General features: G+C 39.8%; 1 protein-coding gene across 1 annotated transcript in view; it reads right to left on the bottom strand.

Annotated features, from left to right (window-relative positions):
• Positions 1-8,694: 8,694 nt before the first annotated feature.
• The window catches only part of LOC139611547 (ephrin type-A receptor 5), a 67,238-nt gene continuing 49,054 nt past the window's right edge, over positions 8,695-26,878 (bottom strand). Inside the window, exons 12-19 of the mRNA XM_071466302.1 lie at positions 26,005-26,190; positions 24,609-24,670; positions 20,716-20,783; positions 20,480-20,621; positions 18,968-19,117; positions 16,393-16,586; positions 15,041-15,205; positions 8,695-14,306 (exon numbers count right to left, since the gene is read on the bottom strand). Of these exons, the coding sequence (XP_071322403.1) occupies positions 14,195-14,306; positions 15,041-15,205; positions 16,393-16,586; positions 18,968-19,117; positions 20,480-20,621; positions 20,716-20,783; positions 24,609-24,670; positions 26,005-26,190 (1,079 nt within the window). The 3' untranslated portion in view covers positions 8,695-14,194. The remainder of the gene's footprint in view (positions 14,307-15,040; positions 15,206-16,392; positions 16,587-18,967; positions 19,118-20,479; positions 20,622-20,715; positions 20,784-24,608; positions 24,671-26,004; positions 26,191-26,878) is intronic.

Here is a 26,878-nt window from a genome sequence, read left to right as displayed (position 1 = left end):
CATGCTTGTAAAATGGTTAACATTGACTTACTTTTCGGTATTATAGACAAGGTTAGAAGACTTTTGGCCAAGGAGGTCAGGAGGTTCAAGACTGCAGCTCCTGTTTTTGGTGCTATCATGGTCTATTTTAAGTTTTGCTCCATGTTAAAATTTGTTCCGTCTTGCCTTTGGTGTCAGCGAGCTGATAAAATATGCATGGTTTGGACTTTTCACCTTTCCGATTTTTATTCCTTGTATAAATCAAAGGAAAATGGAGCCTTTTATGGTTGGAGCTCATCCATGTTTGATGTGCAGCCAGGAGGGAGACCTAGATAATAGAAGCTATCAGAGACATACAGCGCTCTGAGTGTGTGTGTATATGTGCGTAGGCGTGTGTGTGCGCATGGGCATGCATGTGTGTGTCCGCGTCCTTTTCCAGATTCTGTTTCATTCCCAGGCTTTAATGGACTTGAATGTATTACGACATACACTTTCAGAAGGTCTGACACTGAGCTAAATGGGTTCGCACGCACATGCACGCACTTCTACACATGTGTATAATGACCATATTAAAAAATCTGACTGCAGTAAAATGCAACAACATGAGAGAGAATCAGCCACTGCACCAAATGAGGTCAAGCTGTCAAGGATTTCTTTTTCCATGTCAGACAGATGTTAAAAAGCAGAAAGACATTTCAAATGTGCTCTGAAATGTACTTGTCTCAACCTTATACATCATTCATTCATTCCTTATCCATTCAGACAAATTCATCCATTCAGAGTAATTCAAACATTCACTGATTTTTCAGCAGAGGAAGACTACAAAATAAGATGAAAATACCCCGAGGGGAACATCAGTAAGGGAAAAGTGATCAAAGTACATCGAAGTGATTCATCATCAGCTGCGGATGATGACTGATCATCTGCAGGGATTGTCTTTATAGAAACGTCACTCATATTTCCCTGTGTGCATTTTGTCGTGGCCCTTGGCAGCTCGGTCTCACTGTGGGAGAAAATCAATAGTCGTTTTAGAAACATGACTTAATAATGACTTATTACATACTTAATGAGCACTGCTGGTGGGGAGAAGGTCAGTCAAAGAAACCCTTCCTTGGAGATTTATGTTCATTTGCAACTATTTTGCATTAGCTAAATACCTTTTGCAACCTTGAGTATTTTTTTTTACCAACATAAAAGCGAAATCTTCTTATAAGATTATATTAAGTATTATTTTTTTCTTATTTCAATCAGGAAAGACGCAAATACAGAAGCATTATTTAATAAAGACTTTGGTGATGACCCTGTCAGTTAAACAGATATATATATAAGGATAGAGCCTTATGAATAGCAGCCTATCTGAGATCCCAGAGGGAGCCTTACATGGGGCCTTGACATCAATGGTAGTGGGGTGGTGAAAGGGCGAATGTGTGAGAGGCAAAGACTGGAATGATAGAAGAAAGAGACAACATTGATAAGATGGTTCAAATAGAAAAAAATAAATAAAACCTGGTGAAATCAATGGATAACGTTGGCGATGATAAGATAAGACTGACAGTTTTCTTCCTGTTTGAACTTGCTCGAGAACCTTTATTTCCATCCTTATGATATCGGCTTCAGGTAACGAGAGTGTTGTTCAGGTAGTTAAATAAAAATGTCTTTTATCTTTGAGATTTCTGATGCCATCAAAAAACACTGGAAGTGAATAGAAGCTTCTGTGCTGCTCAAAGCGTTAGGAGGATTATTACCTCTGCCAAGCATGACCTCCTTGGCAGAGGTAATAATGCCATTTACCTCTTAAATTACTGTGGTGACAGACTTTCAGATGTGGATGTCTCAAAACTTAATACTGAAAGTATCCGCGGGAGTAGATGCTTTTAGGGATTGTGTTGTGATCTGGGTGAGCCAACCCTTAATCTAGAAAAAGTCAAATGCTGACTTGAAGTATAAAAACAAACATGAACCCCAGGCTTCAGGTATGAAAGAGAAACACTATGAACACAGTATGCCCAGCCTTCCTCACACATCTTCACTTGCTCCTATGCTACATGATTTCATACCACTCTGTGCATTGGCCAGTGAGCGTACCCCACAATTCAAATGCACTGTATAGGCATGAAAATCCTGAGAGACGGGTTTAAACGAGAGCCACTTCATTACACATCTGTGATGCATTACACGTATGTGATATTAACAAATGTGCAACAGACGTACAGTTAGAGGGACCGAGGGAGAAAAATTGTCACATACTCAAATAGTAGACAGACAGTCACACACACACACACACACACTTTTATATTAAAATACAATATCCAGGTGATGCATTGCAGTCATTAGTTTGTCTATGCAGAGCACAGTGAATATTAAGACAAATGGGCTGTTTTTCCACAGACACCATGACATTCTCACAGCCATTAACTCCAGTTTATACATATCTGAGGAAAACCACAAATTTTACTTCACAACAAAAAGCGGTGGATGTGCCACACTATGTTTTTCTGCTCTGTTGTGAGGTGAAGAATTTTGATCTTTCTCAGATTTGAAAACGTGAGCCTCATCATCTACAGTACCAACACTTTCTGGGATCAAACATTTTGTTACCTACTGATATGATTTGAAATGAACTGAATTACATTGAAGTGATTGGGTTGTAATGAACAGAAATTAACCTATTATACTCCACCAAATTTAACTGAGCTGATTGAAACTAAAAAATCTACTGAATTTACTGAATATGCAGATTTAAATGTCTTAAATGGTAAAGATGAATAGATTAACTATTTAAAAATTTGTGTGTGGATTTCTAGACAGGAAAAAAAAAACAAAACTACTTTTAACTTCAGAAATTAAAACTATTGTGACTTGCTCAAACTGTGAGAAACATCTGGCCCTGCTGTCCCTCAGGACTTTTTCACTGTGGGTTGCTGCTGCTTTGCATTACTGTACGTAACATGTTAAACCCAGTCACCATTACGAGCAGGTGAGCTGTGCAAACATCACTGTGAGGGACAAGGTTAATAAACAATCTTACGTGGTTTATCGTGAGACAGCAGCAATGTTGCAGTGCCTCTGAAAAAAAGAAAAGAGTGTCTCTAATGAAGCCGTCAGCCCAGTGTTTTAGCATCCTGCACGACTATCGCTGTTGCTGAAGTGCCTTAATTATTACTAAATAATGGATTACATTCATTAGTGACACTACTCGTTACATTATGTTTGCATTAAATAGTAAAACAATTGTGCTAATGTAATTTCTGGTCATTAGCTCAATTAATTTTGCATCACAAGCTGTCAAAGTAAAGTAGTGCTTTGTGTTTTCAACATAAATAATTAAGCACAAAGAACTGTGCTCTGAGCTTCAGCATTTGATCACCAACTGTAATATGGTTATTTAAACTGAATCATTCATCTTTATTACAGCAAAGAGTAAAGTGGCTGCGGTTCATTTGTAACATGTTATCCCCAACCACTGTTACACACACATTTTGCACTCGCACGCAGCGCACGCACAAATGTATCCATGCGTGCATGGCGGGACTGATTATGGAGAATGTATGGCAAGCAGACGCTGTGGAGGATAATTCGCTTCCAGCTCTCAGTGGGTAATGTCAAAATAATTATCAGAAGAGACAGCTCAGTGGGCAGCCAGCACCTCTTCATTATGGAGCAAGGCTGAGGGGGCTAACAACCTCCAAATGTGACACTGCACACCATGCAAGGGTTGACGTGAAGCTCTTCAAATCCTTTTCACTTTTATCCTTAGTTTTTGCTGCTCTTTTTTTTTTTTTTTTGTACCTCTCCGTGATCCCTTCATACAAAGTATTATGTCGCAGCTGTAGAGCTTGGTCTCTTCGACTTCTCACGGGAGCGTTCCCTCCGAGTGTGAATTTTGGTTTGTTTACCAGGTGAAGTCACTGTTGAAACACAGACATCACTGAGTGAAAAGGGTCTTATATGCATGACAAACATCTGCATATGCAAAACTTTTTATAGATTTAAATACAGATAATTCTATTATATTTTTAATAAAATATAACCAATTTCTATGTATCTTTCTATGTATCTCTGTACATTCAAGGACTAGAAAATTTTGTGGGAATTCTGTTTTAAACAATAGCAGGTAAAGATTTATTTCTTGTTGACAAAGAAAAACACTGACAGACTGGATCATGTGATAGAAGGATATTGAAATATGATACATGTAGCATGTCTTTTTTAAATAAAGACTGTGTAAATAAACATTAAATTCATCTGACTTTGAGTCTTTTCTGACATATTAGCAATAATTATTTCTTAACATCATAGGACATGCATTTTTATAAGGTCATTGCAGTTGATTTCATCACTAAACATGGTTTGTGAACATTTAGGAGGATCATGACTGAACTCGTGTCAGATAAAGATGCTTGATTTTCTTTTCATAGACAAAAAAGGAACAAAGACCCTGTGCCCAGTGAAGTCAGTTAACATCTCTGTGTGTGTGTGTGTGTGTGTGTGTGTGTGTGTGTGTGTGTGAGTGTACGTGTTAGAGTGACAGACCTCATTAGACCAGAAAAATGGCTACTGCATGTGTGTGTATGTGTGCAGTGTGTGCAATGTATTGTAGTTGTTATTAATATATTACCTCCCTGTGTCTCAGGTTAACTGCATTTTCATCTCACCTTGACTGACCTTCCACACACACACACACACACACACACACACACACACACACACATGCATGGATGCACCTACACAAACTTAAACACACACATAGAGCCATTGCACCCGAGGGATTTCACATTAGGGACATTTCTGCTCACATGATTGACTGCTTCGAATAAAGGACCTTGGAAAAACATCTGGGCAAGTGACAAATACGTCCCTCTGGCTGCCTTTCTATGAGGGAGACAGAGAGAGAGAGAGAGAGACAAAGAGAGAAGCAAGTGTGTGTGTTGTGTTATCTCTAGTGCTACACAAAGACCTGCCAGACTGCTACCGCTGGCGAGGTTTCTCTCTCTCTCTCTCTCCCCCTCTGTGTGTGTGTGAGAGTAAATGTGTGTCCTTGCCAGCCACTTGACATCACACAGCCCTCTCATGGCAGGCTTCTCGGATCAGTAGCAGAATGGATAAGGCTATTTACCAGCAGCTTATTTGGTCCGGGTCAGACCTCTAGTAACAGTTTAATGGGTGTTGAGGGTGGCTGCTACACAGAGAGAGAGCAGCTTTATCTGTCCATATGCACCTGGAGCTCACATCTGCATGAACAATGATTAAAAGAATTACAAACTAGGAAGCCAGGAGCTGGACATAAGAAAAACATGAAGAAAACATGTTTTTAAATCTTCACATGTGAAAATTCTATTAGTATCATTTCCTAAAACCTGCCCACACTCAGTCCTACATTTCGGACACACTTCATTTCCTCATTCAACTGATCATATGCTTCAGTGAACCTGCTACATAAACATTTTCCGTATTTCAATTTCCATACTTCCATTAGTGCACTAACACGTAGTATACTATGTACACCATATACTCCCCTGACTTAAGAATTAATGTTTGTGTGTCCCCTGTTTCTTATGACATGGAAATAAGGTTGGCACTGGCACCAACTTTGTGTCCTCCTTCCTTAGCCGCCATTTTTACAACAAGTTTCTACAACAGTTTGAAAATACGTTGGTGGTCCCTCCCCTTCCTCTTTGTAGTCAAGATGGTGACCGTTGAGGTTAAGAAATGTCCAACATTTCACACTCTTTTTGACCATTTAGAGTGCAACACCCAGCTTCTTATTACACTTCACTTAAGCACTCAAAACAGCAAATATGCAGACTGAAAACCAAGTATGCGAGTATGGAAGGAGGTGAATTGAGATGGAGCAATTGTAAAAACACTGCTGGGATTGCTGGGAAGTTTTAAGTATGTAAAAAAAGAAAAACATATATCCCAATATTTTTATTTTTTTAAGGTTATTCAAAAGTGAAAAGAATGCTGTATTCTAACAGTAGGTACTGTAAATGTGATTTTAATTCAGTTTTTTTTTAAACAATAGTCAACACAATATGCACACCTGCACACAAGCACAAGCTATTATTTCAGCGCCGATGATTCCTTCTTGGAAAACAGAATAAAAATGTGAGGTAACAATAACGCCATGAAGCTTAGCCTATAATTTCCCTGCAAGTTTCTGCAGTTTAAAAAGGCTAGTTCAAGCCTGAAGTCTGCTCTACAACAGCACTGCCATTTTGAACACCCACCCCACTAAAAAATCTGCACCGGCAGCAGCTTTTGACTGCAAAGTACTTCCTGCACCCCTTTCCTGTTGGGCTCTTATGATAACTTTTTTTCTTCAGACAAACAAATTGCATAAAAATGTATGAATCAGCACACCTAAAGCAAACATCCCACACAAAAACTCCACTCCAAACACACAGAGACAGAAAAATGCAGGCAATATGCCCACAGACATGCCGACACTCACATGCTTACACAAAAACGCATAGATTCCCAGACACCCACACAATCACACCTAAACTGACAGCTAAGGTTCTGCTGAAGGTCATTCATAATGATTAAAGAGGCGTCTCTGCAATGATTTTCAAATGACCCTTGGGATGCCTCGACCACTGACACCTCTTCAAAAGAAAATTACTTTATTGTGCCCTGGGACACCTGACTTTAGACTGACACAGTGACGATCTAATAGACAGTGAGGGAGTAAAGAGTGGCAGACTGGGAGAGAGATGTTAGGGCCAACAGGAAGCCAGACAGGAAGAGCTAATAGAGTCACAAAGCAAATGCCATGCAGATATGGAGATGTACGCCACAAGCGTGTAACAGTCGAGCAGACGGAGCCGGTCAAAGCAAAGAGAGGAAAACAAGAGGGCGGGTATGTGAAGACATGCATACATACATGAGACAGCCAGGTTAGCCCGAAGCCAGAGACCTGTCCATCCATCCAAGAACAATCTCAGTCAGCACCAGTGGGAGTATGGCCCCAGTGCAATCTCAACACACACACACACACACATACACACACACACCCTGCAGCTCTTTTCTTCAAGCCGCTGATACAGAGGTTTTGGTAATAGCCACACTGATGGTGTGATGGCTAATTTCACCTTCATACACTTTATGTGTGCGTCAGTGTAGTAATCACCTTGAGCCACGCAGGCAGTGGATTCCCCCAGAGATCAGACAGGCCTGATTTGACATCATAAAACACACACACACACACACACACACACACACACACACACACACACACAAACATTCAGTGATGATATTTACATACAAACTACTGTAGAAGCGGATGAACTGAGCATCACCTTCACACATGATTCAAGGTTATTGAGAGAATCATGAAAAGATGTGTGAATTAGATCTTTTTTATGTATTGCACATGGGATTAAGTCGATGATGTTCTATTGCAAAAATCAGTTTGAAGAATTTAAATAAGAAATACTAATGAATGTTCACTACATTCTGTATATATTTTCTGCAAACAAAATCAGATATAGTCTTTTATAATACGCAAGGCTCTCCCATTATTGACTCTTTTGTGTAAACGTGATCGCACAATTATATGAGCTGCTGACATCATCAACTAATTTCACTGCATCTGACAGACACATCATTGCCAGGCCTTGCATCATCTGGTTTTAACACATCATGCATTTTACAGAACCTCACAGCTCATTATCACTATAACCCAGCAATGAACTGTATTCTACTTGTGTGCAGCCACGAGGCACCACTGACAATGAGTTTTACCACATAGCTCAGCACAGGGATGGGAACAGCGTTATTTAGGGTGACTTTCTTTTCTTCTTTTATTTTCTCCCTACATCAAAAACTGTCTCTGTGTTCATTTAGCCCATCCATCTGTCTCCATCTATCCCTCCCTCCCTCTCCCTATCAGGACAAAGAGAAAAACTGCTAACTAGCTCCCTTGTTACCCTGACAATCGGTATCTCAACCAATAAACCATGTCTAATTGCATTGCTGGGAAACATCTTTTAGCAATTAAATTGTTTGGCTAAAGTAGCTCATTACATAGAACCAACCAGGGATATAAACACTGACGAAAACAAATAACAAATTCTTACAAAGTGCATTACAGTAAAGTGCACAGCATGTAGTATGGTCTGTTAACTGTTGAAGATGAACAGCACACAGCTGTATAGATAAAACATTTACTAACTGAAATATATTCTATTGATTATTCTTATAATTTGAAAGGTAAGTGTTTGAGTTCCCGATATTCCTGAGGTAAACTCAAAACAGGCATTGTTGCTAAGGACACGGAACAAGCCAGCCCAACAATTGTTGGTAAAATGTCTTGAGCTTGTGTTAACCGTAGACCTTATTTCAACCACGTAACGAAAAAGCCATTCAAAAACCCACAGACTTCGAGACAAGGGAACCGGAAGTGCCAGAATGCTCACTATTTTCTGGGTTTTCTGGCTCATTCCTGCAGTGCTGTATAGCATGCTGATGTTTAGCAGATGATGATGAAACATCTTCGTGTAGTAGCAGGCTAACATTTAACAATTAACAGTCGTGTGTTGCTTTGTGAAGCGGCGAGGGCAGCGAGTCTGTACGAGAACAGATATCAGCCACAGGCAAGTTGAGCTGAGTTTGTCCAGAAACAACTCATTAAACCCCACCTGCCAATGTACTGTGTCATGTACTGGCACTGCCACTTGGGTAATGAGACAATGACAATCAAACATCAGGAGCTGATTTTTTCAAGGTTTTATTGCAAAAATATAGAATTTGATAACACACTACAAAAACATCAACACAAACATAATACATGACAGTCTCAAAGACGAACCAATAGCACATCAATAGCTAAGTTTTTTTACTGTGCTTTCAATGAATCACAAAACAGTTATTCAATTGTTTAAAACCTTATGTGTGAGTTACCGATAAAATGATTATTGTCTTTGACCTGGGGAAAACCTAATAACTGCATAACTGCTTTTGTATGTTGACACTTTGAGGGAAAACTGCACATTTTGCCCCTAAGACCACATGTGTTATGTCCCAATGAATGTACCTATTTTCCACTTCCTGAGAAGTTATCTATATAGTTGCAAAGTGGGCGGGGCCATTGGTCACAGAAGTATCTTTCCCACTGCAAATTTTCATTTTAAAATGTACTTTTAACAAATATGGGTTTATTTGCCTCAATGTGGTTTGTCAAATGGCACACAATATTACAATACCCACATGCCTCATTAGCTGCTGTTACAACAAAGATGTCGGCTAGAGATGTGAATTCAGTTCAAACTTATTCCAAACACCAAGGGGCAACCAGGGACAAGACTCTTGATGTACAAAGTCTTGTAACATTGACTTTATCTGTTAACAGTTGCTCTTTGAGTTGATGATTCAACTGACAAAATACAAAGCAAAACAAATGACCTAAAAGTTTATGAAAATGTCAAACTGCTAGTTGAAAAATGTTAGGACTGTTGCTATAGAACCCTGGCCCCAGATATAACCCCGCCCACTTCTCTGCTTTATTTCAGAGACCTTTTATTGTTGTTATATCCCCATGCATTTGTGTATGCAAATATGATTTTTTGCTAATAATACCAGGTATCAGGTATTGCTTTTGTACATTTGCTAGAGCTCAGTCAAACCATCAATTTATGCAGTTCTTTCATGGAGCCAATTTTAACAAACCCCGATGTATACAAAAGCAAGAACCTGCTGTGTCTATTGGTGTAAATAAATGAGATTACCTTCTTCTGAAAGTCCAGAGATCAAGGAACAAAGTTCTTGGTTCAAATGTTACACCAAATGTGTTAAGTAATGTAGCTGGACATTACAGGATTGGTTCCTGCATACACACTTCACTGCATGGTTGATGGAGTTCCAGCTGACAGTCACTGTAGAGTAACAACACATCAATAAATCTTTGCTAATCTTTGCTGGTTTGCTGCGCTTTGTTTCTTCCTGCTAAATGAGAATTGGTTTTTAAGACACGGCCAGGATAAAATCATGCCATTGCAAAACTGAAACAAATCAATACCTGTTTTCAAACTGTTTCACTCATCAGTGGTAATGCTGAAATGCCACAAATACTGTCAAGGCAAAATCTCCAATTGAAGTTTGTTGACATCGAGAGCTAGTGCTACTGACCTCTTCTACAAAATCATATCATCTGCTCACTGTCCTAAAATATTCCTGTAAAACCCTGTGCTCGCGTTCTGAAAGTGTATAGTTGTGTTGTGGAAATGGTGCTCTACATCAGTGATGCTTTAGTTTTCCATGTATATATATATATTATATATATAGCTTTGATTTGTTTTGAAAATATTACAGATGGCTTGTGCTTAACTGTCAAATTGGGAAGCATTGAGAATATGGAGTGATATAATCAGCATCAGGGAACACATAATTATAGCAAGTATATAGTAAATTATTAAGAAAAACTTTGATGCTAAAAAGTCAGTTACCTATAGACATTTTAGTCAAACAGAAGGGCAACAGATTTGTCATAAAGTGCAAATTAAATTAGTTCCAACATACACATTGTCTGACATTCTTCTTATTGCCTGTAGATATTGTTGGCAAAAAGTAAATACATACTGTAGAAAGTTGGGGCACAACAGGAGCATAGCATTTTGGCGGGGAAGGAAATAACGGTGCTCGAAAGATGAGAGGCACTTATAAGGGTGTACTTTTCACCAATTGTTCATGCCCCAGGCATAGGTTTTAGGTAAAAAAAAAAAAGGGTGGGTGTAAAAAGCCAATAACATGAAACTTGGGAGGGATCAAAACACTGTGAAACTTCATCAAATGCCTGTGGTATTCATATGACTGAGGAAGCTTTAATTGAAAACATGCTGGGTAGTAAAATAAAAACACCCAGTTCAATTACTTTCACTGTACATGCCTTATACTGTCTACTATAAAAAGTGCACCATATTACTGATGCATTTCCCCCCCAAAATTACAGATCTGCATAGCCGCAATAGTCCACATATATACATGTTTTACTTCCAAAAAAGGACAAAAAGAGAACAGCTTGAATAAAAAAAGTCTGCTGTGGTTTAAAAAAGGTACAAAACCACAGATCTAATGTTCCAAATGGCAACTGCTCTAAAATATAGTATATTAATGTACAAGCTAGGGCAAAGCCTCCAAAGTGATAAATGTAGACTAAAGAGACTATGCAGATATTTTATCTGACAAGCAAACTTTCACTTTGTTAGAACACTTTGACTTTTAAAAACACATACCCATGTTGAATATCATTTGTGACCATTCCTTACTCAGATTCTTTTATGAATCCAGTCAAAATGATCTTGATTTTGACACAATGCAGGAAAAGCTCGAGTGCCAAGTGAGACAACTTTCTTCCAGCAGATAACCACTTCACGTTCACTTTGCCTCTACCTGAACTCAGAGGGAGGTCTGAGTGTTTAAAAGACAAACATGTTCTCTAAAAAAAAAGTGAAATACCCATTTAAAACCTTACATTCTTCTTGTGTGCTTTTCTATGCTTTTCATACAGTCAGGTGATGCCACCTCCTATAAAACTAACTTTACAATCTCATTTCATTTCCACTCTTACGCCACAGCACTAGTAGTACACTGTGTGTAACCAAGAAAAATATTAGCATGTCATCCGAAAAGAGGATATATATATCTACTGTCAGAACTCAGTTCCTGCTTTAGGTGAACACAATGGTGAAAAGGGTCAAGTTTTAGCAATAAAGCACTGAGCAGTAATGTATAACATACCATACCAAAGAGAAGTAAAGCAAGGGCTTGATCACTGACATCATTGTATAACTTTAAACCACTTTAAATCATACACCAGAGGCTCATATATCAATCCCTGTGTGCACTTCTCCTGCTTTAAGAGAGGCCCATTGAAAATATTTCTAGGTGTTGCACCAAAACTTGAAATGAAACACACTCACCAACAACATAATATGAATATTTGATCTGTCTGCATACCCAATCGGGCCTTCTTAGTTGGAGACAGATGTGCTGGTTGCCCCCACCTGACAGTGGCCCATGTCTAAGAAGCAGGAATGCTGATTTAGAGTATTTGTCACTACTTACTAATGTATACTACTCTGAGATGCTTGATCAATACCAACTTGTCCACGTGATGGTAGACAAAAGAACGATGCTCCCTGCTTTAAATATATAATACATTATATACATGAAAGACGTGTAGGCAGAGCTGCTCAGTAGTCCAAGAGAGTATTATGACGAAACACAAACTGTCTACATCATTTTTGCTCATGTCTTTAAACAAGTATAAATAAATAAATGATTATCAAGTTGATCAATATTGCCTCCTTATTTTCAGCAGTCCTGTTAGAGTGAGGTTTATTGTGGTGTGGCAGATGTGTGGGGCAGGCAGGCTCTGCAGCATGGTGAACTGAACAGATTTTTGAGGGTTTTCTGCGGTACCTGAAGGTTGTGGGTTCTAAGCGAAGGCTCCATGAAGATCTGAGTGCACTCTTGAGTGAAGGCTGCACTGGAATCCCAGTAGAGGTTTCTTTAGAATCTGAGTGAAGGTTCCATTAGAATATCAGTAAACAGTCCCACTGCATTTTGGGAAATCCTTTCCATTAGAGTCTGAGTAGCAGTTTCATTACTACTTGAACAAAGGTTCCATCAGGGTTGACTGAACTCTTTTCGACTTGAACTTCCATTGGATTGAATATTCCATCAGTCCTACTTAATGTGCCCTGGAACATGATGTGATATTTCCATTAGAACCTGTGTGACTGTTCAATATGGATGTCCGATGTTGCCCGTTAGAACCTGGGTGAATCTTAATGAAGGTTCACCAGAATCTGGGCGTGGGATGCAATTATGTCTGAAAGGAGGGTCCAGTTGAGTCTCAGTAAACAGCTCTACTAGACTCTCAGTGAAGCTGTGTGACAGATCTGTGATGTTGCTAGAAGTTGCATGAAAGTTCCTCAGAATCTCAGACTGACAGTTCCATTAAAACATGAGTGAAGTATCAAGTATATGAGGGACTAGTCTGAGTGAGTTCTTTAGGGACTCGTCAAAATCTTTGTCGAGATTTGTACAGATTTACAGGGAAAAAATGACAGAAAGCCAGCTGTATCTCTTATACAATCTGCGGCTTCATTCAGAAGCTGGTTTTAAGGACCAGAATGGTTCAATTGCCACATTCTATCCATATTTGACAGCATTTACATATCAAACTGTGACAGTTTGATGCTGCAACTGAGCATTGTATTCTCTGTAGTCCTATACATTCAGCCAGAAGAGCAGGTGTAGATAGTATGTCAGAGCCTAAAGCCTTGCAGCTTTTCACTCTTTTCCTATAGGCTCAGTAGGACCCAATTTTAGATAAAAACCTCTTTATGCAATGAAGGTTGCATTATGTCCTCTTCTCTTGCATTGCTTTGGAAGATAATGATGTATATGATGCTGAATATGAATCTGGACCTTCCATGAGTTGTATAGCTGGATTACATCAGTCTTGTGGCATGGATACCTGCCTAAGACAGGAAAACAAGGACCACAGCACATCAACATGGCAAAGCAAAAATTTAAACTAATGAAGATTTTGCTCTTGAGCCATTATTACATGGTTACACTGACTGAGAGTGGTGTTCAATTCAATGATGCCTGACGGAAATGTACTTCCAGAGAAAACTGCCAGAGAATAAGCCAGTCTTGTTCAGATTGGCTGGGCTCAGATCTCCTGAGACAGGCTGAAAATGTTCAGTTTGAGCCCCCTGCATGAAACTCCCATGTTTGTGATACAGCCAAAAAGTGCTGGTTGCTCTTAAAGCCAGATCTGCAGTCTATGTTTCACGTCAGATCTGAGAGAATCCAAACAGTGCACGAGATATCAAAGTCCCCAAGATTCAAACAAATGGAATACTTAGAATGTAAAAGTCTTGAGTTTAATGCAGTTCAGTTCACCATCATCTTCCCTTCGTGTAGAGTCACTCAGTGCAGTTCAGTTTGGTTTAAGCGCTGCAATGTCAAATATCCCCAATGACACCACAACCAAACTCCACACACAAGCACCACAAAAATGTGGATCCTCCAGTTAGATCCATAAAAACTGGGTGTCCTTGTCCAGAGAAAGTGCTAAGCCGCTCTAGGTCCAACAGTAAATCGTCACATACTAGGTCCATATATTGTGTGCATGTGTATGTGTATGTGTGTGTATGTGCGTGTGTGTGTGTGTGTGTGCGTGCGTGCCTGTACAAATGCGTCAGATGTTTACAGTAGAGTTGGTGTTGTTCATATGGACTCTCATCTCCTGAATGCTAGTGATGATTTTTTTCTGATGTCCGGCCAGATTGACGCCTACTCTCCGCAAATCCCTGAAAAACAGCACACAAACAGGCAAACAAAGACATGTATGGCTGAACATTTTTTAATGAGATGTTTCTATATAAGGTCTATTTCTCTATTTCTATCCTCACAAACCTCAGTTCTTTTAAACAGCCTGATTAAAGCAGCACATTACAAAATTTGTTAGAATACTAATATGGTAGTTTATAGTCATGCAGATTTTTGCAGCTCGTGCCAGATTTTTTAAAACTTTTTTTTTCTTTTAAGAGGCTTGCAACCCTGTAATAGATTATGCATTGTCATTTTGCGTTGACCTTCACAACACTGACAGACAAGATTAATTGCTTCTCTAACTAAAAAAAACTATAATGAAAATCTGTTCAGTTTTGTCTGTACTACAGGGAGTGTCATTAAACCTGCACTGCACATTTGATTGTTGCCATTTGAGTCTGGGTCAAGTTATTAAACTGAATTTTGAACTTTAAGGGTTCAGTCCAGCCAAAGTATTTGTCTGCAAAAGAAGTGTTGACAATGAGGTCTGTGGCTTAGCCTGAGAAATAGGGAGATTTTGCTGCTGAAATTTTTGAGTGAAATTTTGCACTGCTGGAAGAGCTACACACAGAATTCCATTTAACTTTATTGCGTTAGGGTGAGAGCATAAATCTTAGCCACAGACATCTCAGAGTAAAACCAAAGTTATCTTTGTGGATATACTGTATGTCATAGTGCTTGTATATGTTTACATATGCTGAGGCAGCCTTACTCTGATGTCATCTGAGCCACTGTTTCCAGTGTAGAGTAACCCCCTTCCATGAAGAGCTCAGTGTAACGACCCATCTTGATGGAGTCGAGCCATTCCCCGACAGTCTGGGTCCGAGTGCTACAGTCCCCTTCTACACTGGCATGCTCCACTAACAGGTTGGAAACTCTGGGACATGGACAGAGAAAAAGAACATGGAGAAAAAAAAAAAAAGTAGCACAACGATCAAATTAAAACACAAGATTATTCATGTATTTTCTCAAACAGTATCCCTGGTTATCGGTTTGTTTTGCATCATTATCATAAATGTAAAGGAATGGGTATCATCTGCATTTTGAAGCTCAATGCTTAGCTCCCGACAGCTACCAGTGAGGCATCAAAAGCTAGTTATGCACCATCACGCAAAGCTGAAAATGCTGTCCACTCAAAGCTCTTTGTCATTCAGCTCACTCTTCATGCTAAAAAACAGAGCTCTCCATGCTATCAAACAGAAATGTTCATGCTAGCTAACAATATTCTCCACGCTATAGCTAGAATGGACTGTCACGTGGGACAAGGGCTCTTGGTGTCCCTTTAATCTGGCTAACTGTCGTATGTTATTGCATGGGCTGTTAGATATGGCAATGATTCATTAAGCGGGTTCCTCTGTGTGTGTGTGTCTGTGTGCGTGTGTGTGTGTGTGTAAGTGGAAAAGAGAGAGGAGAGCGAAATACCTCGCATTATTTCATTATCTCTGCAAAGAAAATAAGGTAATGAGGGTGTCTGACTAAATGTCTGCTTCAGAGCACTTAAAGCAATTTAAGGCCATTATACACTAATGCAATGCATGTACATAGTTGGGAAATACTAAGTGAATGTTCAAATGTTACGATAATCAAAGGACACTCCACTGAAAACAGTTCAGACTAACGCGTAATTTTAAGAAATTCAAACCACTTTCATTTATTTCTCTGCTCCTCTTTGCTGGCATGCAGCCGTCAGAAACTATGCCCATTCTAATTTAATTATGCAGCTAAACACTTAATGATGAGTCTATTAAGTTGCAGTGCTGGGTTTAATTCACTTAAGAAAGAACAGGTGAATTAAAATACAATGCATTTTGATGTCTGAACATGATGAACATTGATGTCTCCATGAAAAATATATAAATAAATAAATAAATTTAAGAAAATATTCATATTCATGTGGAACTTTTGGCAGTCTATTGCTCAAATCCAGAAATATCAGTTTCTGTGTTGACACATTAAATCAACTTTATTCAATTCTTGAAATAGATTTTCTTAAAAAAAAAAAAAACAACCCAAAAATGTGTTTCAAAACAGTCCAAATGGATATATCATTGTGTGAGGTCCCACCTGTGTGAAGAGTTCACCAGCTTTTTTAATGAGCTGGGGTTGCGAATGAGTTTGTCTAGTAGACAGACAATCTCATCAAACTTGGGGCGGTTGCTGCGTTCTCGCTGCCAGCAGTCCATCATGAGGTGGTACAGAGCCTCGGGGCAGTCCATAGGACCCGGCAACCTATAGCTCTCCTCTATTGCTTTTATGACCTGCAGGGAGACAAGGAGTGAAGTCAGTTTTGTAAAAAGCCATGAGGTACTATGACACCTTAGGACAGTCCAACAGAGCCAAAGAATGACTTTGAGGGCAAAGTCATCAAGGGTTAAACCATCATCCTCATGATCACCCAAAAATATTATACGAAGACTGATCATCAGCTAATTCCAGTTGGAGAAAATGAGATGGTGAATACAAGAAAATCTACTGCAGGCTAAAGTGTGAAAGCCACAGTGAATCGGGGTGTGAAGGGGACACAACTTGCTTTGGCACCTGAACATGTATTAACTTTTCCTCAACAGCACCATGACACGCTTCAGCACAGTAACGTTACTTCCAATGTGAATTCTCCAGAGTGAGATCCTGGATTCTGATGCTCCTGCTCTCTATCTGACCCTAGATGAAAACGAACCCCCTGCAAGCATCACAACAGTAAAAAACATTATTTGTTTACTGGATATGCTGCATAGCCCAGTTAATCATTTCCTCAAGTAACAAGATGCAGCACTGAATAACAGAAATGTGTTTTTTTTTTTTTGTCGGGGGGGAAACTGAGTTAGATGAATAATAAATAAACCCCGGCTCTCTCTGTCGGACCCTGCAGTGAAAAGAGTTTTCAGCCTAGTTCTGCCAGTGCAAGACACTGGAGGGAATTGATTTGTTGAGTTCATGACAGCCTTTACTTGTGTCAAATTCACACAAAAGACAGACGTGATAGCGCTCCAATACACATGCGTGCATGAAAGCACACGTACGAACACCAAAGAGAGTAGCGCAGCATCAAATCATTGCTGGGTGCTGAGAGGGAGAAGAACTACACATAGCAGACTGGCAGGGAGGAAAGATCAGAGGAAAAAAAAAAAAAAAAAAAGAGAGAGACCTAAGAGAAGGAGAAGGCGGACGAGAGGCAAGAAAGAATACAGAGATTGCGTTTTTGAGAGACAAAAGATAGGGCGAGAGAAAAGAAGTGAGGAGGAAAGGGAGAGAAATGGGAAACAGAAGGAGAGAGCTTAGAAAAGAGTGTGAGAGCCTGCACTTTCTTGCACAGATCAGAGAAAATCCAGCATAACGCTTTCAATTAAACATCAAACGCCTTCTCCTCTCCCTCTCCTCTCATCCTCCTCTCTTCTCCACTCCTCCCCGTCTCTTGCCTTTTCGAGACAGACAGCCTAATAACCAAAAGGAGGAGGGAGGGGTCTGAAGCAGGGGATGAAGAGGTCACTGGAGGGCTGTGCGTGCATATGTTTCCTGTGTGCGTGTGTGCGTCTGTGGGTGGGAAGCGAGTGCGTGTGTGTGGTGTCGGAGTCAAATGCTACATTCTCACTCATCGCCATGTGACACGATTGCAGATCTCTCCATTAAAATGACCTTCAGGCCGCTGCCCGCTCCTCTTTTCATCACCCTCATCTTCTCTGACTCACTTCTCTTCATCTCCTCTCTAAAGAACAGACACATGCAGGTCATTGTGGTACTTGCTGAGTAGAGCTAACTCATACTTCCTACCACTTATGTGTCACTCCACATCCACTTATTTCTAAGTTTACAATTTTGCCTTTGGCCAAATATTTCAAAAGACTACAAGATTAAAGCTGTAATTTGGAAATCAACATCTGTATTTTGTTCAGAAGGGAGCTAAAAACCTTAGAGAGACTTATGGGTGATCTGTAGCTGAAACAAGCTGGATATTTTCCCTGCCACATTTTTCTGCTTAGCACTGCACCTCCATGTGTAATCATCTGTTTCACCCTTTTGCTTATGCACACCTTTCTCTACACCCCACTATGTTCCCTGTTATTGTCCACACTCTGCAGTAATAGATTTATAATAATAAGTTCCTACACAGCCTTCCCTATTACAACTCCATTCAGCCTCCTGACACCAAACATGTATATTTCGCCTACGTGTCTTTTTTTTCTTTTCAACATCACCATCTCTTTTTAAATTTTTCCAAAGAACATAACATTTTCTTCTCTAATGCAAGCAAATACATTGTATGCCAATTTAATGATGACAAAAAATATCAATGATTTTATGCTGTTAATTTGTAGATTTACATTATCCTTTTCGTTATATTAATTTGACTATGAAGTACATTTATATTTAAAAAAAAAGTAGATTACACAGAAGCTCTTCAAATTGGTAAACATGACACAAACATCAAAATACTTGTAATCAGAAACCTGTCATGGCCTGTGCTAACGTACTGTACCATATGAAGCTGCCCACGGTTTGGTCTTGCATGCACGACCCAAAGGGTGACAAACATAGTTGCACTAGGTGGTTGAATTGTGAATAAATCAAAACAAGACTAACTGACACAGAAGTTACAGCATGAGCAAAAGTAATTTCCATGACAATGTTACATCAAACTTACATCTTGATTGGACATCTCCCAGTAGGGCCTCTCTCCATATGACATCACTTCCCACATGACAATCCCATAACTCCACACATCGCTGGCTGATGTAAACTTCCTGTATGCGATCGCCTCTGGAGCCGTCCAGCGAATGGGAATCTTCCCGCCCTGTGACAAAATAAAAGAACATTTACCAGCTGACGGTGGATTAAAAGAAATCTGAATGTAAATGTAAACTCTGAGAAGGCTGAAATACCTTCCACATGTTGAGCAGCTTTGATATAAATAACTGTAATATGTTTACTTCGAGAGCAGCTCAGTGCCACACTTGTGCAAATGACCTTCTGGTATATAAATACAGCTGCAGTCATTGAAAATTTTTACATTTTGCTACACAAAGATGGAAACCAAGAACAGACCTTAATTGAGACACTTCTGCCACATGTGGTCCTACCCACAATTACACTAATGAATACCAATTTAGGAACACATTCATGATACCAAGTTTCACTCCCTTTTACAAATTTCCTGCCTTAACTGTCGGGGGGCCCGAGATTCCTCTGCGCCTTTCCCCCGTCTTCATTATTGTGCTTTCATTGCAAAGATAGTAAAGTTCACAGGATGACTGCTGAGTTCCAGAGGAAAATGTGTTTTCAGCTGATGAGTAGTGAAATTAGCTTGATGCAGTATTGATGAACACAGCAGCAGGATATCTCAGGGTCTGATTATTTGAAGGGTGTGAATTATGTTATTCTCACTGCTCTGTCAGGAAAAGAGAGCCAGGCAGTGCGACAGAGACAGGGAGAGAGAGCGAGAAGAGATGTAGCCTGGCAGTGAGAGGTGAGTGACAGGATATTTGGCGCTAAGGCAGCAAGACTCAGTGCTAATTGAGTGTTGCGGAAACTGAGCCGAGTACTAATTGGCTCTCCTCCTGCAGGAAGCAGCCCGTCTCTGGTTGACAGGACGCCACTCAGCTTGGGACACACAGCTCAATTTAAAACCCACTGCTGCCGTCTGTGTGTGTGTGTGTGCAAGACTGTATGTGTATTTGGTTAGAGCAAGACCGTTGTGTAACAGTCTCCCATTTAATCCAAAGTTTAAAATACCACTATCGCTGTGCACACACAGAGATACACACTGGATTAAATATAAATGCTTTCAAAGACACAACAATGTGCCCTCTAAATGTACCGTCCTCTTCCTCTCCCACTCCAATCCTGAATCCGAATTAGTTGATTAATTAATTATAGCTGATTGGCAGAAAATTGACCACAATTTATGAATTAATTATGTTTTTATTAAGCAGATACTTCAAGCTTTTAAATATGAGGAATTTGTAAGTTTCTCTGTTTTTATATCAAATTGAATATCTTTGGTCACACGGAACAAATGATTTGAATAAATCACCCTGGGCTCTGGGAAACTGTGACATGCATTTTAGATTACTTAAAATGATAATCAAAAGATTAAATGACAATGGAAATAATCCTTACTTGCAGCCCTATCACACACAAACATGCACAGTCTTACCCGTGTGGTGTATGCAGCCTCTGGGTCATCCTCCAGGACTCGGGACAAGCCGAAATCAGACACTTTACACACAAGGTTACTGTTGACCAGGATGTTACGGGCTGCTAGATCACGGTGGACATAGCCCATGTCGGACAGGTACCTGAATTTATCAGCACAAAGGAGACAATTAAACATTTTGCCCTAATGATGTGTTCAGTAATACATTGTGTGTTTGTGTAGACTCGTATCTATACCTCATGCCAGATGCTATGCCACGCAGCATACCAACCAACTGAATTACAGTGAACTGACCATCATTTTTCTAAAGAAAAGAATTGATAAACAGGAAGAAGACATTATTGACATTTGTACAATCAATGCAAATTGTGAAAAGAGGATGATGGGGACAGAATAGGAGAAACAATATCACATATCAGACAAAAAAAGATATAACAATTTAAATATCAAATCTTGTATGATTAAAATATATGTTATTATCATTTTACCCATATTTGACATGGCATCTTAATCTGCTTTGGTTGACTGCCTGCCAATAACACCCAATATGAATGCTGCTGATCCATGATGCCCTATATACACTTTCAGTTATGCAGCATGTAATGCAGTGCTTCCCTTTAGTGCCTACACTGCATTACAATTCTGTATAATATGTAAGCACATTATTGCAGCTTACTCTCATTTATTGTATCATATATGCAGTAGTTCTACAGTGAAAATGAAGTCACCACATGGTTTGAAGTTAAAACAGGAAAAACTTTACTGGTAATGTGGCTCAGCCCCCACCCCCTGTTCTGTAAGGTTTAAAGGAGCTATTTCCAAGTTTTGCTTTTGCTACCTGTCCAACATTAGCATTAACAGCTGTTTACTTACCAGTCTAGAAGAAATGTTAGAATGAAACATTACTCAGTTGTTGAAAGCAACCCTCTTGTTTTGCTTCTATTTCTATCACTTCTTTTCTACTTTTGAAGTTAGCATGCTAACTAGCTAGCCTCGGCCTGGTCAGCATCCAGTCGGCCCTGATGAATTGGTCCTGCTCAGAGGGTGCATTCGAACCTCTTGTAAATGGAATGACAGTAAACAGCTGTTAAGGCTAATGCTGGCTATGTAGCAATGGCAAAACGTACATATAGCTCCTTTAATTATACTTAAACCTCTAAGTTCAAGACATACAATTGGGTGTTTATCCTTTAAGGTATGTAGCCTGCTAAACTGGGTCAGCTTGCAAGATAAAATAGAAAAGCAAAAGAGAGAAGAGATGACCTCTGCAGTGAGGTAGCCGAGCATTCTGCTAATGGACACTGGAAAGTTGCCCTGTAGCATGAAAGCCACACACCCTGACAGCCAAAAAGCCAATTACTGGAACCTACAGTACAGCAATAAAAACACAACTGTGCACACCCAACTTTATCTCAGTTTTGTGTCAGCGGTGGATTTGAGGGTAAGCACATTATTGCAGCTTATTGTCATTTACTTCTAATTGCTGAAAACATAATTCCCAGGTAATTGTCACTAATGTCTACCATTTCTAATATCAGTAATGATAGTCATCCAATCATTGCTCTCGCCCTGTCTGTTATCATGTGTGCACCTTTGTACCTCAGGTCATTCCTCCCATGCATCCACATGTGTTCTTGTCAGTAGATCTCCTGCTCTACGGACGGACCCGAACCAAAATTAAGCATTCCACTAATTCCGACCAGGGCTCATTGCTGCTCTGAGTCACACCATGTTTTATGACTGACTCTGCTACAGCATGGCAGTTGCTCCCTCGAGCAAGTCACAGCCACTTTCTCATTCTTCACTCCTAGGCCTGACTCAACCTTCTCTTGTGGGCACTTCAAATTTCCATACCCCTGTATTCATAATTAGGTCTTTCAATATCCAACACAAAAATTATGTTAGAGCAAAGGTGCTTTGCCAAGGACAGACTCTGGTGTCTCTGCACCATTGCATGCTGATCAGGAAGGTAGCCCCCTTGAAACCCCGGCCAAACTTGATTCAAGTCACAGCACTGACCAACCAGCCCACAGTGTACAATTTTCAAAGTTCAGCACCAGTGCAGGAAGTAGTGTATGCTTTGCAAGACAGGGTGTAGAGGCTGTGATGATGGAAAGGTTTTATCTGACTTTCATGCTGCAGATTAGAGTTTGCATCCCATCACAGACCAACAGTTTACGGAATAGTTTCCTAAACTCAATAAAGTGTATTAGTTGCATAAACATGCATTAACCATATTTTATATGCCAAACTCCCTTTAATCAGATCATAACCATGATGTAGTTGCCATGCACAAGCGTAAACATTCAATTGGTGATAGGGTTTGTGTACGATTGCTTTTGCGGTGCGTAAATGGCTACCAAAGGCTTCCAAAGATATCTAATGCAAAAGGAGAAGCTGTTGTCAACTCAGAACAGAAACTAGCTTTGTACAATGCTGATGAAAACAGTAAAATAAAGTGACTGCTCTTTCCCTCCTACTGAAAACCTTTCCACTGTGGTCTCTCTTAGTTCTCTCCCGATGACAGCTCTCACTGTTAGTTTAAGCCTCAGCTGCTTCCAATCCAAGTGTAAACCATTCAATCTTCCTTTCATCCTTTCTCTATATTTCCACAGGAAGACATGTACTGTAGTTATGGCTCTACACTTCTCTTCCCCTCATGGTTCAACCTCACTTCCCATCAATGCTACAACTAATTTTCCCATCCATCCACAGCAGAACATCCCACTTGCATGCGAAATGAGATGTTAAGCCAAAGATGTGCGTTATGAGCCTTACGGTGCATTGTCCATAGCTGTGACGCTTAATCCAGGAGCCAGTCAAACCCCTGGTTTTCTCATGACTGTGTCATTTATACCAGCCTCAGTACACCAGCCATCCATGTAATTACTTCACAGACTTTTCTGTACTGCTCCGCCTGATGGTCCCCCAGCTCCTCTGCCTCCCCTTTGCCATCCAGGATCAATCCCCGAAGCACAGAGGACAGTCATGTCAGCAGTTTCCACAGACGATATAGCATATCTCATCCCGCCTTCCTCTATCTTTTGTCTCACAGCATCCTCTCATTCCACACAGTCTGGGTGAGAACATCCTGTGCAGGTTTTTGATATTTCCAGTCTGCATCAACTTTCAAGCATGCCTATACCTTCAAACACTACCATGTTGTTCTCACCTTTTCCAAACTTCTGCTGTTTCTTCTCTGAAACATGCTTTCACCATCTTGGACCTGTATGACCTCACTTTCTTTCATCTCGCCATTAGCCATCTGCTGCAGGAGTTTAGCCCTTTTTTCATGCAGGATTTAGTCTTGTCTGCCAACTGAGCATCATGCCATTGTAACCAGTGAACAGAATGAAGTGCTCTGGAGAGGCATCACTTAAGTCAGAGATTTGCCAGCCTGCCTCTTCATTACAGCACACCTGAAGTCCAGATTGTCTAGACAGCGCAGACGTGATTCAAGTCTTGAGTGCTCAGATGTCTTTCATATTTCCTGCCAAATGATCCGTCACATAGCCTGGGCTACTCGACATTTTTAGAATCTGAAATTTAATCTCTAAACCATGTAGACGGACTCAGAAGTCAGCTCTTTTGATTATTCTGTATTACTTATTGCTGCTCTCCTCAATGTTTTATATCATCTATTGAGTAACTTTGCTTTCCCCTTGAGCAATGTCAGTGTAACACCAGCCAAGATTTTACACAAACACTCATAACTATCACATATTGTTCTTTAGCTAATTTCTGCCTGAATGTGTAGAATGTTGAGCTATTGAATTGGAATAATGATAGGGTTGACGAACATATCCTGATCCTCTTTGCCCACAGTCGTGTATCTCCATTACAAACACCTCTGAAAAATGTATTTTCCTTTCCAGAAGATTAAATGTTTTTCCAACTCTATGATAATTGTCCTCCTAGTTTGCCATATCAGCAAGTGACAGCTCTCCACCCTTGTCTGTTTGTCACTTACTGAAGTAATTCAGCACAAAACTGATCTGTGTTTGAGAGCTCACTCCATTTCCTTTTAATAAAGCCAGACATGCAGTTTAAACATTTCCTGCTGCTTTCTTTTTTTTCCCCTCCCAACTTGTCACCATTCTTTTGAATCCCTGTGCCCCTCCTGTCCTACCTTAAGGAATGTGTCCAGTGATCCATTCTCCATGTATTCAGTGATTATCATCACTGGCTTGCCTGAAAAGCAAAATATAGGAACACACTTTACTAAAAAAATCTATAATACACATTAATGAACATTATGTTAACCCATCGTTTTGATGTTACCTATATAGAGGGTAAAAGTAGGTACTCAATATATATGTTCTTCTAAACAACTTTATTTTAACAAACATGAAGAATATTACAAAACTATAACACTGATGGGCATAAATGAGTGTGATCTATGTGTGACGTTGGCAAATCAGAAAGATAAATTCCAATGCAAGCAAAGAATTCAAAGCCATGTGGCTTCAGGTCTCATCTTTTCAAACTGAGTTCTGTTTCCACCACTCTAAACTGTACTACTCTCCCAATGAGCTGTACTAACCGTTAGTGTCATTATTGATTAATATGAAGATTATTTAATCGATTAATAGTTTGGCCTATAAAAAAGGAAAAATGTCCATAACATTTTTTTCAGAGCTCAAAGTGAAGTTTTCATGTTTATTTTGATGTTTTGTCCAACAAACTCTCCAAATCCAAATATTTTTTTGATCTTTTTTTTTTTTGGCTTAAAAATGACTTTTAATAAAAACAAAGAAACATCATACACTTGTTGCAATATGGTGCAATAGTTGAACAATCAACGAAATGAGCAATATAAAATTCATGAATTTAGTATTTATGACAGGACAGTTGTAGTAGATAGTATTAGTTTTATCTGTTGAAGCTAATTAACAGGGAACTGAGCATATGTCAGTATTCATTTTGCTCTCATTACCACCTGACATAGTCAGTGTTAGTTATGTGGCTGTAAAATACCAATTAAAACTGCACTGCTTTAGGATTTAGTTATCTTGGATGGTGAACCTGGCTGATTTGAGGCTGTTGTATGCTTTTTATTGCCAATTTAAATGTATATTGGACATTTCTTAAAAATATGAAACTACTGTGTGACTGTAGCACTTGAATGATGATGTCAACTATATGTGTAAGTCAGAAAAAAGTCAGAAAAAGGTGAAAGTACAACTCAAAGTGGAAGTGAGCTTGATAAACCTCAGCTAAAGCTGTCAAAGCAAATGTGAATCTGATTGATGGCACATAGCTGAGTCTGATGGATGTCGAAACACCTTGACAAAGTGCAGCTTTCAGGCTGAAGAAATCAGACTCTGACAAGTAGACTTGAACCTGACAAGTTGAGCTTAAGTTTCCAAGATAACTACACAGCAAAACTGCCATCTGAGGAGTCCCAGCAATCTGCATTGTGACATATGTTGCATAACCTATAGGGTGTAATTTTGGACCCACAACACAAAAAGCTAAAACACTTGGCAGCTAAAAGACTTGGCTCAGACATGCTGATGACTCACTCTTAGTGACCACGCCCTCCAGACGGATGATGTTCGGATGGTTAAACTGGCCCATGATCGACGCTTCCCAAAGAAAGTCACGTCTCTGCTGCTCTGTGTAGCCTGCTTTCAAGGTCTTAATGGCAACCTGGATCTCTCTTTTCCCAGGCAGCCTCAGTGGTCCGCTGCACACCTCTCCAAACTCACCTGAGTCAAAAAGACAGAGCTTGAGCGTGGCCTCAACACTTTAACCTGCAAAATTCTTGTCGAATGGTAAAACATCCCACCATAGATGTTTTATTTTAAAGAGGCTATTAACAACGTTTCTCTGCTGCCAAACGTGGTTTTGGAGATGCTGGTGGTGACTGTCGCTTCCCAAGAGCTTCAGCCATCGTCGTCCTTATAATAAAAGAGGTTATAATACACCCTCAGAGCAGTGCTATGTCTTCAGAGCTACAGTAACTCGAGATTGGAAAGTGACGAGACGGGTTGGAACGGGCCGGGCTAGCTGGTTAGCATGCTAACTTCAGTAGAAGAAAAGAAGTAATAGAAACAGAAACATTGGTGTTGCTTCCCACTGCTGAAGACAGCTCTCGGTGAGTAACGGAATGAAGTTTGATGCTGAGCAACGTTTCTTCTAGACTGGTACGTAAACAGCTGTTGCTAAAAATGGCTATGTAGCAATAGCAAAACTTACAAAGTAGCCTTCCCTGACAGAGATTTCTACCATTACTACCATCTTTACATTTCCCATTTTCACTCTTAGCACATGCTGCCCTTGGGACCAATTTCTTTTGCTTTTTGAGATTAAGGTTGCAATGCATTCATTTAATTCATGTATAAATATTGGGCAAGCATCACTCAACTACATATTCAGTGCTCATTATCACAATGG

Source organism: Trachinotus anak, unplaced genomic scaffold (assembly GCF_046630095.1).
Source record: "Trachinotus anak isolate AG129_WGS33_773 ecotype Australia unplaced genomic scaffold, CSIRO_AGI_Tana_v1 ptg000028l, whole genome shotgun sequence".
Lineage (NCBI taxonomy): Eukaryota > Metazoa > Chordata > Actinopteri > Carangiformes > Carangidae > Trachinotus > Trachinotus anak.
Note: the sequence above shows the minus strand (reverse complement) of the source record. Positions and strands in the feature narration are given on the sequence as shown.